The sequence below is a fragment of the Gasterosteus aculeatus genome, chromosome 4, assembly GCF_964276395.1.
Source record: "Gasterosteus aculeatus chromosome 4, fGasAcu3.hap1.1, whole genome shotgun sequence".
In the NCBI taxonomy this organism is placed as follows: Eukaryota; Metazoa; Chordata; class Actinopteri; order Perciformes; family Gasterosteidae; genus Gasterosteus; species Gasterosteus aculeatus.
Window position 1 is genome coordinate 5354483 of NC_135691.1, and position 18086 is coordinate 5372568.

Here is an 18086-nt window from a genome sequence, read left to right on the forward strand (position 1 = left end):
GAGTAGCAGTAAGTTCAAGTGACTCCTAACTGTAAATTACGCACACGTTGGTACCCGAGCAGCTTCTGACTCAGCAGTATAAACAAGGGGAGGCGAAGGAACAATATTAGCTCTCATAACACCACAACACACACGCACACTTTCTCCGTGCCCGACTCGCAGGGTGTCCCTGTAATCAGAAGTGTCTGTTTGCCTTTCATTATCGCCAAAGGAGAGATTAAAACAAAGAGATGGGGGCGATGACGTCAGAGCAGTGGATAAACAGCGACAGGAAGAAAAGAGGTTTATACGAAAAATAAGACATTTCCTTTAATAACATGTAACATCACGGCTGTATCCTGGTATCATTTTCAATATATTTGACATTGTAGTACAGACTTTTATGTGGACATTGAATTAATTGGCATTCATATACTAACACAACATAAGACTGCATTGTTTTCTACAGAGACGTCATATTAGGGCACAAATGGTGTAGCAGCAAAAAAAAAAAGAGTGTTTTCTTTATACGTAGGCTACAGTAGTACAATGTATTGGCAGCGTAGAGATTTATTGCAAGGTATAGCTAACACAAAGTCACAAATACATCTCTAGTATGTACTTAGGCCAAACACAAGGTCAGGCTAGAGACTATGAAACGCTATATAGTTTAGTCAGGGGTCTCTATAGGCCAAGGGAGGCGAGGACAGGGCCACCGTTACAGTACCATGTAGACTGTGCAGATACAAAGCACACTGACATCTAAGTAGGATATTAATACGTCCACGTTGTATATCTCAAAGAGTCGGGACGTTGACAAGATGGCAGGCGACTGCGACGACTGATGCTTTCTTTTTTTGAAGATGGTCTTTTGGGGCCGCAGGGCGGTTTCTGGTACACGGGACGCCTTCGTCTCTCAGTACTGCCGCTTTGCAAAGGGGATTTGCTGTTTCTGCTTTTGTGGTTCTCAACAGGAATTAACCCGACTGGCCGTGAAAACAGAGATCTCAGCGCAACACAACTCTTCAGGGTGGGATGTCTTTTGAGATGTCGCACATGTCTGCAAGAGTGGCGCTTTTCAATCTGACTCCCTTTGCTGTTTCCCCCAGCAGGCTCATGTAGAATCTGCGCTTTACGATCTCAAACAAGTGCAATGTCTACTGAGGTTCAGGGACCCTTCAACAGATCAAGGTTGGAGAGTTAGATCTGACTTGCATCTAGCGGTTTCCAGTCTTTACGCTAAGCTAAGTGATCGCTGGCTCCAGCTCCACATAGTACAGACATGAGTGTGGTCGAACTCTTCTTGTATAACAAAGGGAATGAGCGGATTTCCCGAGATGCAAAACTTCTAGCGTTTAAATCCGAGACTTCGACATCACCAGTAGTTTGAGGCTACAAACGCTTTGGGGCATCTTCTACTGTTCCACATAGTCACACAGTGTCTGGTCTGTACTCAGAGGACCAGTTTCTTTCTCCTCGTATAAAAAATGCTTCTTATTTGATTATTAAGATGCACACAGAAAACTCCTATCGGTTCTTCTAAACCAGTGATTCTCACTACAGATCTGCTGCAGGTCCACGTATCTACATTAGACTGTGCTTATTGCTAAATGTAAATAAAAGCATTATCTTAAAAGAGGTCTGAAATAACAACAAGGCTCTAATACTTGGTCATTAATATGGTTTGATATAGAGGTAGTGATTGAAGCATCGTTTGATTGATGAGGAATAACAAACACTTAACGATGGACGCAAGCGTGGAAAAATAATCTCATCTCAGGAGAGTATAAATACAGAGGTTATCACACCAGCGACGGAAACAGCTCACGGCTGACTCACAAATAATTCAGCCTCTGGACTGTTTTAATCGGCAGGATCGTACGAATCCTGGGAAGAGTGGAGACATTAATTATGGAATTTCAAAGCTACTGTTTGTCATGAAGATTAGATGCGCTGGTAAAACATGTTTGGCACAGGACAAAGCGTCTGAATGAGTGTTTTCAAAAGATGGTATGAACTCCAGGAGCCGTCATAATGGGTCCCCTGAGCTCCGGCTTCAGCCCGAGCTGCTGCAGACCTCGTCCTTCCTGGAAACATTTAAAGTCAAAGCTCCCACCCATCGGCCCAGCAGCCACAAAACCAACATGGAGTAAAACCGTGAGATTCGGTCAGAATACAAACAGGTTCCGTTCCAAATGAATAATACTCTTTTCTACGGCGGCTCCCACGTGCAACAAAAACAGCCATGTTTTCATTCACTGCACTGGGAACGGATATTCGCTTGGTTTCTATGTGCCGCGGACAACACAACCCCCGCCAATTGTTTGAGTCACGCATTATAATGTATATAGTTTCCCCATTCGTGGTGGCGTGTGAGCCCTGCGTTTAAACTCAATACATTTGGGTATCGGTTGAGATGCTGAGCGTGTACATAGACGGCCACCCAGCGTGACTCTTTATGCAGCCGGATTAAAGATGAACGGACAAAGACTCACATTCTACAATAGAGCATTTTCAATCAACTTGACAGAATTATAATAAAATATAAAACAGAGGCATATAATACAATATTAGATGAAGACTTGGCAGTATATTGCAAACACAAACGACTAACACGTGTATATTTGCACACTTGATGTGGCACAAATAAATGCTTATGGCTACTTGCATTCACATGTGTGTGTGTGTGTAAATATGGATGTAAATATGAATGTATGCGCGCCTGCTATAAGTACAGAGCGAGTCAGGTTGTGTGTGTCGGCCTTTGCAGTGTCGTTTGTGTTTCTAGTATTATAAGCGCAAATGTGTGTGTGTTTGTGTGTGTTTGTGAAGCGGTGGACAGCCGCCAGGCCTCATTATTGTCATTCTGCTCACTGCCTAAAGGAGAGGCAAAGAGAGGCAAAGCGGCTGCTTTCAATCCGGGAGCCGAGGGAAGACGGAGACAAAGGACCCAAATTAAACAAATGGCGGAAAGCGGCTTGGAGAGCCGGCCCCGTGGTCATGCGCTTTGAATGGGAGAGAGACCGGCTGCAGGGATATCCCATCTGGGTCTTTCAGCGGGGGAGACCACACAGATACTCTCCATCCCGGCATTCAGCTCAGCTATAGGTCCACGCACACCGGGGTGCCGGGTCATGTGGACGGCCTGTGTGTCCTCCTCGTATGCGAATGCGGACGAGTGCGTCTGCAAATCTGTTGCTTCCCGAACCCTCCAGACAGAAATCCGCCGTCAACTTTTCGGCCTGGAATCCGCCGCGACAGGACCGCAGGCGTCAGTACGTAGGTTTTTCTCGCGTGCTCGGCGTCATTCGTCCGTTGTCCTCGTGTAGTCGGTCGCGTCTCCGCTGCTCGTATCAGAAGTTCAGACTTGAAGCACAAGGGCTCGAGCGATTGTTGTCCGCTGAGACAGAGTTTGCCATCAAGCTGCCTCTTCACCCCTCCACTCTTGGGACGTGCTGTTGTTGTTTTTTTGACTCTACGTGTCTGTACATGTGGAACGACACACAAGCTGAGCCACGGAAGCAGAGGAGGTGGTAAGATGTTTGGCTGCACATGCATACGTAGGTCTATATTCAGGCTGTAGTGTCGCACTTGTGGCTTAACTTAAGAGTGCTGCTACGCGTGTGTGTGTGTGTGTGTCCTTCAGTCTGAAGGTGACTGAAGCGTCTGTGCGCTCCATGGCACTGACGCTGAGAATGGCCGATGAATCAACAGGGGTGGGTGGCAAGAAGGAGGTGAAGAGAAAGTGAGTAGACGCATCAGGTCCTCAGGGCATCACACCTGGAACAGTCAACATTACAGAGAAGAAGGTTTTAGGTGAAACACTTTTTTTGTCATATTCAAGTAGGGTTGATCCAAACAGCATTTCTTTTATTAATGGAATAGTCCCTCTGGAGGTAAAGTAAGGTTCAGAAGCTGTGGAATCGTCTGACTATGAAATGGAACGTGGGTTGGTTACAGCGGGTGAGCAATAGTCGGATACCCTCAATTGGGAACACACACCTTCTATTTTCAGAAATGACCCACTTTTCAGAGCTGTATTTTCCAAACACTTCACTGAACCGACCTGCAGCGGCGAGGGTTGAGCACCCGGCCTTTCCGTCCGCAGCTCTCGGCTGTGATGGTGCAGCGGCACCGGCACGACGTCGCATCCACAGCCCACTTCCTCCCTCTGCAGCGGGGGCAGCGAGGCCTCTGAGACGGCGACGGGGAGGGAGAGAGGCCGGAGGGCGGGTGTGACGGGGGAGGAGGCGCGGTAGGAGGAGGAGGAGGAGGAGGAGAGGACGGGGGACGAAGAGTTGGGGGCGCGTGGGTCCTGGATGGAGGGGAGAGGGGTTAGTTGCAGAATGTCCTCATACACGCAGGCTGTTCCTTGCACACGGAAAGGTCACGGGATCGAGTCTTAGGGCTTCATCCGCAGGGAACAATGGCTGTCTGTTCACCTCAGGCAATGCACACAAAGGTCGACACACCGACAACACCGACAATCCCCTCCCCCCGTTAAAGGATGCATACGAGCTCCAAAAGATTTTTGCTGCATTGATCAAGCACCACGGTGTTAAAGCGCGGCTCAGAGTGGGATGCGGGCCTGGTTTGAACTCGCAGTGCGTGACTTAAACGCAACCACACAATGCGGTGCGTGTGGGAGATGTGTGACCAAAGCGGGATACTGTTTCCTTTGCCACCGACAAACTTTCTGTCGGCCCTCTGGTCGCCATGGCAATAGTCACATTGCCGCCTCCACCACCAGACGCCCTGTACTTTCTCCTGAGAAAGTCGCCTGCGTCAGTTGGTCCATTAACTGGAGCTGGTTCTGCCTCAGTCTTTAATGAAGTTACTTAATGAGGCAGAGAGGGGCGATCTTTGTCCGGGGCCCCGATGACCACGCCTGCCGCTGGCATGGAAAGAGGAGGTGGTATTTGGGGGGCAAATTACACAGATTTCACCCCTGCCAGAGTCTGAATAAAGCCTGTGTTGAGTGACAGATGGGTGCGGAGGGACATCACACCCACACTGAGTCACCTCTGGGGCCCCCGGGGACCGGAAACGACTGACAGCAAAGCGAAGAGGAAGCAGATGGGAGAAGAGAGCCGACTTTTTCAATCCTTCGCTGCTCGTGATGAACTCACAGGAATCACAAACGGAAGCAGACCCTCGTAGTTTAAACTCACCTTTTTATCGAAGAATGTGAAAATGACGACGAATGATGTTGATCTTCAATGATTCCAACTGATCGTTTGTGTGTCGTGGGTTTTATAACATGCAACACAACTAATCACAGAAACAAATAGCAGCTGGATACTAGAGGCGTTTGTCCCGGGGCTGTGTGTGTGTGTGTGTGTGTGTGTGTGTGTGTGTGCATGAGGATGACCTACGCAGCTCTGATGGCTCCACTTGTCTTCTGTCTGGACTTTCCTCTCTCCCTTTTCTTGCCCGTTCTCGTTGGCTTCACAGCGGGCCTGAGAATATCCGACAAAAAATATATATATATTTCACACATTAAATGGGTCAGCAGTTTTATTTTTGACACCTGTTCAAATCCAAAAACGTATTTAGTGTACAAGCCGCAACAATGGAACTAAAATCAGTGAATATATTGAAAGTATCCTTAGATGAAGCCACGGTGTTGTCCTAGTCGAATATTTGATACGGTTGTTATTTCTTTACCTATTCTCTGATCAGACAGTTTATGACTTTCCCATCAGGAAAAGATCAGATTTCCTCATTTAGCGAGTTTTTATTCGTTTTTTTCTGACAATAAAACATTTTTTGTTGAAACACATGATTATATTTCTTAAGGGAAGGAATCAAAGTGTTAGTGTTAGTGTTGGTACCAAACATCACGTTTCGTATCTGCACTGAGAAATGGAAGAGATGTCAAACAACGACCAGTCCCCATATATTTCATTTTCAAATGTTGTTTTCATAAAGTGCGCAGCTTTCAAGCAATGATCTAATCCAAACATATAGGCCTTCAAAAACACGATTAATCGACTTTTTCAAAACAGGAAGCTCAAAGTGACGTTCAAGTAAACTTCACATACTGCATGTTTCAGTGTGTATAATATCTGACATAATAAGATCTGTTGATCTGATTATTCTTTAAATACTCCTGAAGTATGCGTTGACATTTGTCTGGTCTGGACCTCTGCATTCCATCTAATTTGTCATATTACACCACAAGTCTGGGAGGCAAATAATGCATGTTCACTCCTACACATTTATTCAGCAACTTTAGTTAAAAGTAATTTTGCAAACTCGTTACAAGCAGATCAAATGTAAAATATCTGAAGGAGACACTTGTCCTGCAAACATTACAGTTACCACTGTTGCTTTTTTACGAGGCAGAGTCCACATTGCCAGATGTTTGCCAACCGCTGTGTTCCTTATCATTTGAAGTGCTTAGTCTTCATTGGGTGCAATCTGATTTACTTTAATGTATGCTGGTGCCCTCCACAACAAAGTGCATCTGCTCAGTGCTTTGATTTTAGTCTTTCCTGATTTCCTGATTCCTTCCTCTAATCTCATCAGCTATAAACCATGTTAACCGTCTATTAAATTATTAGGACGGTTTTTGGAGGCTTAGCTCTGTCAATATTAACTGAGTGGGCTGCTGCTGCTGTTGTCTTTGGAGCTGTAATTTACTATGGTGGATGCGTGACTCTGCTCCGTCGGTCTGTGAGAGCACATGGCACGGGAGATAAAATCATCGCTATGGTGACAACAGGATGCGGGCCGTCCCAGGGGATGCAGGGGGAGTCGCAGATGCTAATGATGGGCGCGCACACACACACACTTAAACACACGGCAACACATATGCCCACACACATGAAAACCTCCATACACACAAATGTATACTAACACAAGTACACTTGTGCAATGCATCCAGAAATGTAACACAACAAGAGTCACACACACACACACAAACAGGGGGAAAGTAGAACAGTATACACACAAACACACATACATTGGAATCCTTTATTTATGTCCACATCCTAACAGGAAGTAGAAGACATAAACATAGATGCAATTATACGATTGTGTGTTTGGACCTGCCAGCGTGAGGTGCACAAACAAACATCAGGAATCCTACTGAAATGTTCCTTTCACAGTGAGCCGCTGTCTGTCCCGCTGAACCTCAACACGGACAACTTGCCCTATGATACACTTTGTCAGGTGACCATCGGGGTGTTACTTGTGTCTTTATGGATGCTGTGTTTAAGGTGCATTTTCCTCCACCGGAGTGAAACGCATCAACGGCCTGAATTGTAATCACTGCCCAAACAGGTGATTCTTCACCACGTTTATCCTCCACTACTTGTGGAGGTTTCAGCCACTGAATATCGTCCCCCCCTAATCATCAAATCAACAGCAGAATCCTAAAAGCATCATTAGTGAACATGGCTTCGCAATAGAGACGATGGAACATGACATTTCACAACAACAGCTCACTCACACACAATTTAAGAGAAGGAGAAATTATGGAAAGCAGCAAAGAGCGGGAACGGGGAATAATAACCTACTTTACATAAATACGAAGGATTTTTTGAAGAACAACACAATTCATAAACCACATAATGAAAAAAGCGTTACCTTGTTGTCGAGGTCGGCTGGATTTGTTCTCTTAATCTGCTCACAGATAAAAACAGACGTGTCAGGATAAAGGTGACGTGAGGTCAATCAACAACAGGTACTCCCCGTATCTCTGAACACAGACTGTGTGTTTTATTACCTGCACTCACACTGGCTGTGCTCGAGGACGGGCAGCTCAATGAGCTCATGTTGCATGAAGGAGGTTCTCATCAGCTGCACACACATCAGAAAAATATTCTGTTTTGGAACATTTACCATCTTCACTAAAGAGAGAATTTAGTGTGTGTGTGTGTGTCTGCGTGTTTACCTCCATGGTGAGTGTGTGCGTGAGCGAAGGAACACACTCCAGGGCCTCATCAGCGCAGCAGCCGCCACATCGCCTCACCGAGACGCAGGACGGGATGAAGAGATGGTGCGTCTCCCCCGGCAACTCCCGCCAGATCTCCACCAGAGTGTCCCGAGGCTCGCAGCCGCTGCGCGAATAAACCTCCAGCCACCGGCGCACTGGTGGAGGGGAACCGACACAGTCCTCATTTTATATCTTTCACCTCAGGCTTCATTAAGCGGTGAAGTGGGGGGGAAGGACAGGCGCTTACCTTCCCGGCCTTCTCTGGATTTTGGAGAGTCTGCCGGGCGCCAGTGGGCGAGCTGCAAGGGAGAAATGAAAGGCAATGGGCGCATGTGAGAAGCACCGTTTCAGAAGTTCAGTGTTTCCGGGTCAAGTTGACCTGCTGGCCGGCGTTCAGCTTTGCACTTTGGAGTCAGTTTTTGAAATCCACTGCAGCATAAACCGAGATGTAACAGTAGCCGGTGAGAAGATGGGTCCATTCGTGCTTTTTAAGACTATTGGCAGTTTGCATAACAGATGAAAGTATTTCATATCAATGACCACCGCAAGATGTTCCCACCCGGCATCTGAAATCAACCGTCTCCATGAATGCATGGAGGTAGATGGAGAGGAAGAAGCTGATACACACGCAGCAGCATCGACATCAAACCAACCCTTGTTTTCAGCAACGCGGACACCCAATACTACTCCCCCCTGAAGTGGGTATTAGTGATTTGATCTGAAATGAACCCACTCTTTACTGCTGTTATACTTCTCCATTTGCACTTAAGCCTATAGTCACTCATTAATCTGCAGATTAACATCTTGCATGATAGAAAATATGATAATTTGGTGAAAACAAGGTAATTAAATATTAAACTTGGGGGTCCCAACTTGTTTGTCTTATGATCCTTTAAAATAGTGTTACGTGTGTGTTTGGGGGGGTCGTTTCATTCATTACCCCTCTTTTGGTTTATCATGTGACCCTTTGGAGCAGCCCAACAGTTAAATTAATTATTTTCTCACTTTTACTTTAGTGGGACTGACCCTGATTTTTATAGCTCTAAAAAACACACACTGCCGTTATTGGACTTATGTGCGTGTCTGAAGACCAAGGCCACTTCTAAGTGAATGTAGACTTTGTCCAGTTGCCCCCACCTTAAATGCTCCACCCCTTTGCACCCACCCACCCACCCACGCACACGCACGTACACACAGACACGCACTCGCACGCCGGTTTTGGCCCACATTGATTGTGAGTTAAGCTGGTGCTGAGGCCATTTTGTGACTGGTAGCATGTGAGCTTAAGTGTGTCTTTTCTGTATCAGCCTTTAAGACGCGGATAAGATTACCTCGCTTTGGCAGCCACACATTCACACATACAAAACCACACAGCACACTGCACAGATGGGCCAAGAGAGAGTGTGTGTGTGTGTGTGTGTGTCCCACCGCCATACACTCCCTCCTCCACACTGAGCCTCATCTCTATTGGAGAAATAACAATGACCCCTTTTCCCACAAAACGTGTCAGTAAAGCAGACAGCGTGAAAGCAGAGCGCCTCGGGCGAGAGACCCGGCGGCTGTGCGCAGGTGAACAGTCACACACTGCTGCGTGTCATGTATTGTCTAGGATGATGCATTAATAAAACAAAGGCTTCAGCAGCACAAACTCAGGGCTGGATCTCACACGGCTGCAAAGCACGGCCTGTTCCCGATACAAGCCTGCAGACATAAATAAAGAATCGGCGGGTCTCTCCATGTATGTGGGCCTGCCGCTGCGCGTGGAGAATGTCTGTATGAATATTATCTTATCAGTGATAACTAAACAGCATAATATACAACATTTTTCTTTGAATGACACAAATCAGAACTTACTTTAAAAAGTCTATGTACGAATTTTGGTACCACTGATTAATGATGCGTGGTAAACTAAAATAATTAGTCCATTAATAAGTCAATTTGCAGAAATGAAACGTCACAAATAACTTATCATGAAAATAATGATTGTTGGCAGCCCAAAATGGGAATATAAATGTTTATCAACGAATTTACTAATGCTCAAGATCATTTATAAACCATTATGCACGATTTTGGGGTTGCTATGTCATTCTTAGCTATGTTAGCGCTAAATATCGTAAAGACAACAGTGCACAGAGTTAAATGATGAGATCGATATCATAGATACGATCAACACCGCTGTCAATGTGAAGCCACAGCAGCAAGTTAGCTTAGTTTAAAGACCGGAGACGACTGCGGGGCTCTGCCTACTAGCACCTCTAAGACTCACCAAATGACGTATTGTACGTTATTGTTAAACTGTTAAAACTACATATCTGCTTCAGAGGTCTTACACGTGTCACTTTGTGTTAATGTACTAGGCTATTCCTTGGCCGACTAGTTGCTAGGCAACCAGAGGAGACTCTCGGAAGAAACAGGCACAAATAAACTGCCTCATGCACTTATTGTTTGAACAGAATGATAAAATATGTTGTTATATTTGTGAGCCTTTTTAGTCTTTATTATGAAATAAGAGTGTTATTTTGTCATCAAACACCCGATAAAATTGCACCAATAAGCACATTTCCCTAAACTATTCCTTAAAGGTATAGCCTATTAAATAATCCATCTATTAACAACGTTGTGACGAATGCATTTCCTTTTTAAACAATTCAGCTTGCTAAAAAGAAATGAATGTCAAGCTAGAGGAGGATTTTCAACAACCTGGCAACCTGGAAGTTATTCTTTTGAATGGCTGATACTGATCTACAAAGCTTTGGTAAATTATTTGTTATTTATAAACTCGATGTGTCGGGTGACTCAACAGAAAAAAATGTCTGGCACTAAATTGTTATGTAGAGGAGACAATAAATACCACAATGTGAAATAGATCATTCACTGGGCCGTATAGGTGACAGAGGTCATTGACCCAGGGGGGGATACACTACCACAGAGCTAGATGTCCCACATGTCCTCAACCTGACTACATTCTGAGAGATGTTACCTCATGTCCATCGAGCTGGAGAAACACGTGACAGCTGGTGGCAGAATGACCACCTGCGACATTTACAGTCTTTAGGGTCAAATCCCGATACATACCTTTGCATGGGACGTCGGTATTCTGGTTAGCAGCAGGAATTGAAACATTCCTAGAATAACTTGAAGCATAATCCCCATTGTGCAGGAGTCAAAGGGCAGCACAGAAAATATATGGCCTATATATAAAAAAATAAAGAGGTGGTTTTCCGTCCGTTTCCTTCCTTCGCTTCTGTGTCCGACTAAAGGCGCAGAAATCCGGCGTTCATTTCATTCCCCGGGCTCCCTTCCTTGAAAGGACCCCCAGGGTGGCATCCTCGGTCTGGGAAGAATAACTTTATCTTGTTGCATCGGAGATGAAATGGTCGTGAAAGCGAGCAGGAGTCCGTTCCAAACCTTCTCTCCGATAACAGTTTGTATTTTCAATTGCTCGGTGACCAAATAAACCTCATTCCACTGATACAAGTGATAATTGCATATGTATCTCCATCTAATCGTTGCACCACAGCCTTACATTCCAGATTGTTTTTTGTTTTTTTCTTCAGACAAATCAGACTTGTTTAAACTTTGAACGCCTTCCTATATGTAATCTAGCTCTGTCCGCTGGTCCCGTTGATCCCGCACGGGGGTCCGAGGTGACGCGACGTCACGGGAGCGTCCAGCATCCACGTTCCCGCTGGGGACGCGCTGCGACCGCAAAACCTTCTGCGCGGCTGGAAGAAATCACGTCATTCAGCTCGGACATCCATCCCGCGGAGACCCGACGTGCAGAGCTGGACGGTGGCGCATATGCCCCCCCCCACCCCCCTCCACACACACACACACACACACACACACACACACACACACACACACACACACACACACACACACACACCCAACCCCCCCAACCTCCCCTCCTCCGGCTCGGTCAGTCCCTCCACATTGTCGCTCCCACGGAAAATAGGATCCTTCCCGTTTTTTGTGTTTTTCTTTTTTTCTTCCCCTCCCTATCCTCTTATAAATATAAATATGACCGGAATAACATCCTCCGCTGACACGGCAGCCGCTACAGCGGGGAGGGAGCAGCGGGGTGGTCCGAGGAGACGTCTGGAGTGCTCGCTCTCTTCATTACTTGTTGTGATCGGCTTCCTCGTTTCCTTTGCCCTTGAGACGCACGCAGCGGAACCATTGCGCTGCCAACTTTTTGTCCAAACGGGACGGGCGGACTGAATACAGGTGCAGCGTCTCTGCTGCTCCTCAAGTAAGGGCGGGGGGGTCGGGGCATGAGGAGGGGCGGGGGAGAATGGGGGGGGGGGGGGGGGGTCATGGGGGGGGCGGCACTCAGGGGCCCCGGTGCAAATGGGGATTAGGGCCGTAGCTGCTGCTGAGGGCAATGAGGTCACGTCCTCGGTTTTGTTTCTGCACGTTTTTTTGTTTTGTTCTCCTAATGAATGTTTAGTCATCAGTGAGTCCATTCGCAGAAGATGGATCGCAGCTTTTATAATTGATTCATTGTTTGAGTCATCTACTGAGAAGAAAAAGTGCACCAAATAAACTCTATTGTCATCTGATGGTTTTGGACAAAATAAACAATACAACCTTGTTTTCTGGCATTTTATTGACCAAAATTATTAGTTGGGAATTACCAGTTGCAGTTCGGTGGCAAAAAAATCGTAGTATTTATACAATAAAGAGTATGTTTAATATTGAGCTGTTACGCGTATTTCTAACATCTACAGACCCTGGATAGGAAATATTGCATGTGCATTATATTTTGATCCTGTAAAATTGTGGGGGAAAAAATGAAGATTAGGTTCCACTTATTTGATTCAAACTCATTGGAAATGTTTGTTTTTGAACAGTTATATCTAAAAAGGCGGTATGGTGTAAAAGTCTGAGGGTCGATTTCCCATCAATGATTTATTTTCCACTCCTTATCAGTCTACCGCTTTTCCGAATGATAAATAAGAGCGCACCAATGTCAGACAGAGTATTATTCTAAAGCCCAATCCAAGAAACTACCCTTTGCAGCTCATTAGACTGAAGATAAAAGACAATTAAAGCCGTGTTCACAGACGTTGTTGTGTGTGTAGACATGCACAGTCATAACAGTGTGTTTAGGTTACGACGGCACTCACACGAGAGGGTGAGGGCGTCTGTAAGTTCTGCAGGGATATGCTGTTATCTCAGGACACACACACAAAAAAAAAAACAATGAGAGGGAAAAAGGCAACTTCTCTTCTTAAAACACGCTTCATGTGATGGTGCTGAACGGGAGCTCCAGACATTCACTTGCGCATTGGATTCTTTAAAAAAACAACAACTAGAAACTGAGCCTTTTCCCGTGATGTCAGCAGCAAACAAATGTTGTGCTCCCAGGATGTTCTTATGAATCGTTTCGTTATCAAAATGAAATGGAGCTTTCATGTGAATGTAAATATGCAAATAAACACGCTCTGTTGGTAAAGTCCGTTTTCCAGTGAATCACATGTGCAGCTCCAAAATGGATGTTCAGATTCTCTTTAAAAGAGCTTAACGAAAAAAACCTGAATTCTGACGTAGAGGACATCAATGATTATCTATATTATACTTTAGCGCGACTGGATGTCTGAACCTCTTTAACTCTCCAGAGGAAATCATTTTCACTGTAAGATATCACTGTCATGGTTACTTTACTCTTAATGTCCCTTTTCCAACAATAATTTGACATTTATGGATATGAAAACAGAAAAATAAAAATACGCAGTGTCTGCATTCTGTATTAGAAAGCCACAGAGCCAATCAGAACGAGAGACAAAACAAAGACAAGTTAGGATCGGTGAGTTAAAGTTTTTTTTAATCATTTCCCTCTGACATCTCTTAAGGCGACAATCTATAATATTGAAAAACTGAGTGGATCAGCAGATAAGTGCCGAGATAATCAGTATATAAACATTTTCATAGTCCCCTTGTTAAAATAATAGTTTGATTATTTAAATACTCAGCGGCACTCTTTTAAAGTCTTACGATGACTGTTGCTAAGGAAAGGAAGTCCTTCTCTGTGCTGCATCCCTACAGTAACAGAGGGAACAATGAGCAGTTTCATGCCGATGTCCCGGGAAAAGAAAAATGGAAAACGTAGCGCGTTTGAACCAATTTGTGGAAACGTCCTCTCGTGTGCAAATGAATATGTGATTTAAATCACTACAAAAAGTCTTGTTCAGCATCAAACACATCGGCATCGCGGCTGCCGCGTTTAGTCTCCACCAGATCATCAACCCATCCGCCGTTAATTGGCCAAAATCTTCGAGCACAGCAACGAGGCGAAGGAAACAGAGGTCGATCACCTGCCAGATCATTACGGGCAGTTTACACGCGTGTTTGTTGTGGCTCCTTTGCACACATGCTGGAAACGTTTGTGTAGCTGGATCACTTTGACCCTCACAATCACTGCAGACATCCTGCAGTAAAGCAAATTGACCGGTCTAATGAAGAAACCCCGGTATGACCAGATGACCCCCCCCCCCCCACACACACACACACCCCACCCTGCCGCGTGCTCTGTGTGTCCGCAAAGTCCTCATCCTCACAACGGAGGACACACACACACACACACCAGCATGTTCAATAAATACAGGTTTAAAAGAAACTAGAAACAAGAACGCAGTCCGGCACCGTGCACCTGCTGGCAGTTCACCACTCGAACCGCTTGGCTCTCCTACTTGTCGTCTCCATCGTTGCGCATGTTGTACTTCTCCAGAAACTCTGCGTGTTTCTGCCGCAGGATCTCAGTCTGCTTCTTAAAACCGTTGGCCCTGAGACACAGAAGACCCATTTAGCTCCGAGCTCCACAGTCAGGCATCACCAAAACCCCAACAAATGCACCGCCACCACCCACGTGTGCGAAAAACACCGATTTGCAGTGAAAGAGCGAGTACACTCACTTGGCCCGCTCTTTGGATTCATTGTAGATTTCGGTGATGACGCGGTCTTTCTCGTCCATGAAGTTATTGTGAACTTCCTCCAGAGTCCTGAGACGGCCGGAAGGGGAAAACACCCGAGTTAAACACGTCGCTCGCGGAATAACTCTGCTTGACCCCGAGAACTCGTCGCACAGAAGACGCCGTGCACGCTCAGCTGTCTTTACGAGCTTGTACAGCTGTTAGAACAGCGCTGCGGATCACAAAGAAGCGACTCTGCACAAACAGAAGTGGCACAGAGTCGGCGTGAAAACCAATAGAGGGACACATGCTGTGAGGTTGTGCCAGCACACATGGCACAGAGACGCGTCCACAAACAATCCCATTCATCTGGACGTCAACGTGCAGCGAAGAAAACAAGGCGAGGAATGTGGGAAATTGGGGACAAGGTGACAGAATTTAGATATTGTGTCGTCTCTATAAAAGGTCTCTTGTTTCCCTTTAAAAAAAAAAAAGGTTTCGTACCTGAAGAAGACTACGTGGGCCCCGATGCTGAGCACCATGGTGACGAAGCAGTAGCCCACCAGGCGGAAGTTTCTCCTCCTCCTCCTCTGCGACTCCTCTGCCGTCACCTCCTGTGCTTGAGAGTGACGAAACTGCTCCCAGTAACGAAAGTTCTCCTGGGGATCCGTGCTGATGGTGGAGTAGAGAAGAATAAAGGGTAGGGACCAGAGGTGGGACGGACAGTGAACGTGTTGAAGACCGTCTTTAACTCAAAGGTTGAGGGATTGTTAAGTAGCAGATTTGGACGAAGTTGTGATGGACCAGAAACCGTTTATATTTCTGACTCTTTAACTTCCAGTTAAATCTCAGTGACTGTTTTTTTCTTCAAAAACGAAATACTGTCTTACAGAATCAAGTAGATTTGAACAATAAAAATGAATTTAAAAAAAAACATTAGCTGAATATTTGCTTGCAGAAAATATCTCAAAAGCAGTTTTTAAACTCAAAAATAACCTGAAACGTCAAACCGCTTAGCATCTCCCTCAAGGATTATTCAGAAATAGAAATAGGACATTCAGCTCCATAATTACAATGGTGCTTTTTCTTCATTGCTACCGTACAGCGATAGATTATCGTTCTGCAGCGCTTCACATATATTTAAAATTAGCATGTCCAATGACAGTGTTACAATATATATACTTGTCTAATTGTCTTTTTCCTTTTTGCATGAACATGTTAGAGAGCGAGGAAGAAGGTCATCTTCACCTGGCTCTGTAGCTGGTGTGACTGGAGGTCGATCCGAAGGCTTGGCCTCCGCTGTATGGACGTCTGATTTTGAAGTCATACTCCTTCCTGCTCGGATCTTTGCTCAGCACTCGATAGGCCTCGTTCAGCTGCACAAACAGGCTGTGCAGCTCTGGGTTGGATGGGTCACTATCTGGGTGCAGCTGCATGATGAATGGGTCAGTTAACAGTCATGAAGGCTAAACCAAATTAAAATAATTAATCAATAGATATATTCTGGTGATTGGGACATGTACACTATGGTATGGTTGCATATTTAACCATTTTCTTAAGGGAGAGTCGTCTCACCCCTCAATCACCCCACAACCACAAGGTAAATACACATGCACATCCGTATTTACACTGGGAGCCACAACATAAAAACAAACAGTCAGGAAGCCCACTGTGGGAACGGGCAAAAAGTGGAAACTAAGCTGTTAAAGGCTGCCCTCGTGTGGCGGAAATCAATCTTTTTTTTAACTAAATAGGAACTTACCTTTTTAGATTTGTTAAAAAATGCATTTTTAATTTCCTCCAAGGAGGCATTGGATTTGACTCCCAGTAGATCGTAGTAGTTCACAGCTTTTCTGTGGTTGACAAAGCAAAGAACTCAAAACCAAACAATCTGCAAAGCACAAAACCCAAAGACAATCTTCAAGATGTTTTCAGTAATTCGGAATCAATGCAACACATTTATACATAAAGTCCACCTGTGTGCGTAGCTCTGGGAGAGGAGACGCAGCCCGCTTTTGCAGCACCAAAGACAACTCTGACAAAGACGCAGCTGAGCCTCCAACTGCATGATGGGAACTTTCTGACGATTCCACTAAGAGGACCAGTGCAAACAGGGCGGATGTTAACATCATTCATTATACAAAGAAGCAGGAAGAGATTTTAAACGATTCAACTAATTAATAAATTGACAGACAAAGGCCTCGAGATATACTAAAGATATAGAGGTTTCACTTTGAATATATTTTTGTTCATAGTGTGTTATTTACTAATCCAAAGTTTACAGTTACTCCAAAGGCTGATCATTTTTGATATTTCCTAAACTTTAATTTCACCAAAGTGTTAAGAGATTCCACGTGGATTACAAGCATTTTAAAATATATTTATTATTTAAAATGTAATTGAAAGCTTATGTCTATCAAGCCTGAGAACATTCCCTTTACCTTTCAGTGCGTTTCCATTGACAACGATGAAGTCAGCAACATCTGTAGACACGTGACCTGCCAAAAGCTAACCAGATAAGGTGAGTAGATATACTAATAACAATCAAACAATACTAGCAGCTGGTCAAATGCCATTTTCATTTTTTAAACGATCTGCTAAAACGTATTCAAAACTATGTTACTTTGTGACATTGTGCAACTTTGAATTGGGACCGTGTGGACCCCCCCAAAAAAATCTAAGACAACGTTAACACCAATTCGATACACCACCAACTATTGATTCTGGCGGTTTAAACACGACTCATTAAATGAAATAAGTTGCCAAATAGAGAGCATAAACTGCAACCAGGTTTCCAGTTGGGACACTTTGTTCGGCTAACGCTAGTCGAGGTTAGCTGTTTGCTAGCCTTATTTACGCAACTGTTGAGCTTGCTAATACTTATTTTATTTAGCTGGTAGTTTTGTGTACAAAGCGAAGAACACTTTGACCAGTGCTATAAGGAAGGAACTTAACAAAGAAGAGTGACATACCAGCGGGTTTCAGTTTGGAAACGGAAGGTATCCTGTGGGCCAGTTGCATAAACTCGGCAGTTTCAAGCTAGCCACAATAACAGCAGAATACAAGCAATTTCAAAATAAAGCACATCTTTCCACCACTACCGGGTGGTTAACGACTGAGCATATAGGTCGTACACATCGTACTGTTTGTTGTAATATAACATTCAACACACCAGAAAAATCCAATTGTATTTTATTATTGTGCTGTAATGCATAGGAGGTACAGTCTATATGTGCATGGGAATCTTATTT

At 44.9% G+C, this 18086-nt stretch overlaps 2 protein-coding genes across 3 annotated transcripts; both read right to left on the reverse strand.

The window, feature by feature from the left end:
* Positions 1-283: 283 nt before the first annotated feature.
* On the reverse strand, positions 284-11712 carry vegfba (vascular endothelial growth factor Ba). Its single transcript, XM_040174583.2, has 8 exons — positions 10997-11712; positions 8169-8220; positions 7880-8076; positions 7712-7785; positions 7573-7608; positions 5355-5438; positions 4046-4294; positions 284-3759 (listed from the first exon to the last, which is right to left on the reverse strand). The coding sequence occupies exons 1-8, from the start codon at positions 11072-11074 to the stop codon at positions 3738-3740; spliced, it is 792 nt and encodes a 263-aa protein (XP_040030517.2). The 5' UTR covers positions 11075-11712; the 3' UTR covers positions 284-3737.
* A 2018-nt stretch (positions 11713-13730) lies between these two features.
* On the reverse strand, positions 13731-18040 carry dnajc4 (DnaJ (Hsp40) homolog, subfamily C, member 4). 2 transcript variants are annotated; one of them, XM_040173751.2, is made up of 8 exons: positions 17808-18040; positions 17277-17343; positions 16812-16927; positions 16598-16688; positions 16084-16265; positions 15340-15507; positions 14839-14925; positions 13731-14709 (listed from the first exon to the last, which is right to left on the reverse strand). In XM_040173751.2, the coding sequence occupies exons 3-8, from the start codon at positions 16901-16903 to the stop codon at positions 14613-14615; spliced, it is 717 nt and encodes a 238-aa protein (XP_040029685.1). In that variant the 5' UTR covers positions 16904-16927; positions 17277-17343; positions 17808-18040; the 3' UTR covers positions 13731-14612. The 2 variants fall into 2 exon arrangements, with proteins under 2 accessions (XP_040029685.1, XP_040029686.1); XM_040173752.2 differs by having other exon boundaries at positions 17277-17898.
* Positions 18041-18086: the final 46 nt, after the last annotated feature.

Bases quoted from the DNA above. Each gene is read 5' to 3' on its own strand.
- dnajc4 (XM_040173751.2), bottom strand. From the start codon at position 16,903: ATGCAGTTGGAGGCTCAGCTGCGTCTTTGTCAGAGTTGTCTTTGGTGC. The intron at 16,266-16,597 runs GTAAGTTCCTAT...TTCATCATGCAG, and splicing joins TTTTTAACAAATCTAAAAAG to CTGCACCCAGATAGTGACCC. The intron at 14,926-15,339 runs GTACGAAACCTT...CGGCCGTCTCAG, and splicing joins GCCCACGTAGTCTTCTTCAG to GACTCTGGAGGAAGTTCACA.
- vegfba (XM_040174583.2), bottom strand. From the start codon at position 11,074: ATGGGGATTATGCTTCAAGTTATTCTAGGAATGTTTCAATTCCTGCTG. The intron at 7,609-7,711 runs GTAATAAAACAC...ATCTGTGAGCAG, and splicing joins CACAGCCAGTGTGAGTGCAG to ATTAAGAGAACAAATCCAGC. The intron at 5,439-7,572 runs GTAACGCTTTTT...GGATATTCTCAG, and splicing joins CAGCCGACCTCGACAACAAG to GCCCGCTGTGAAGCCAACGA.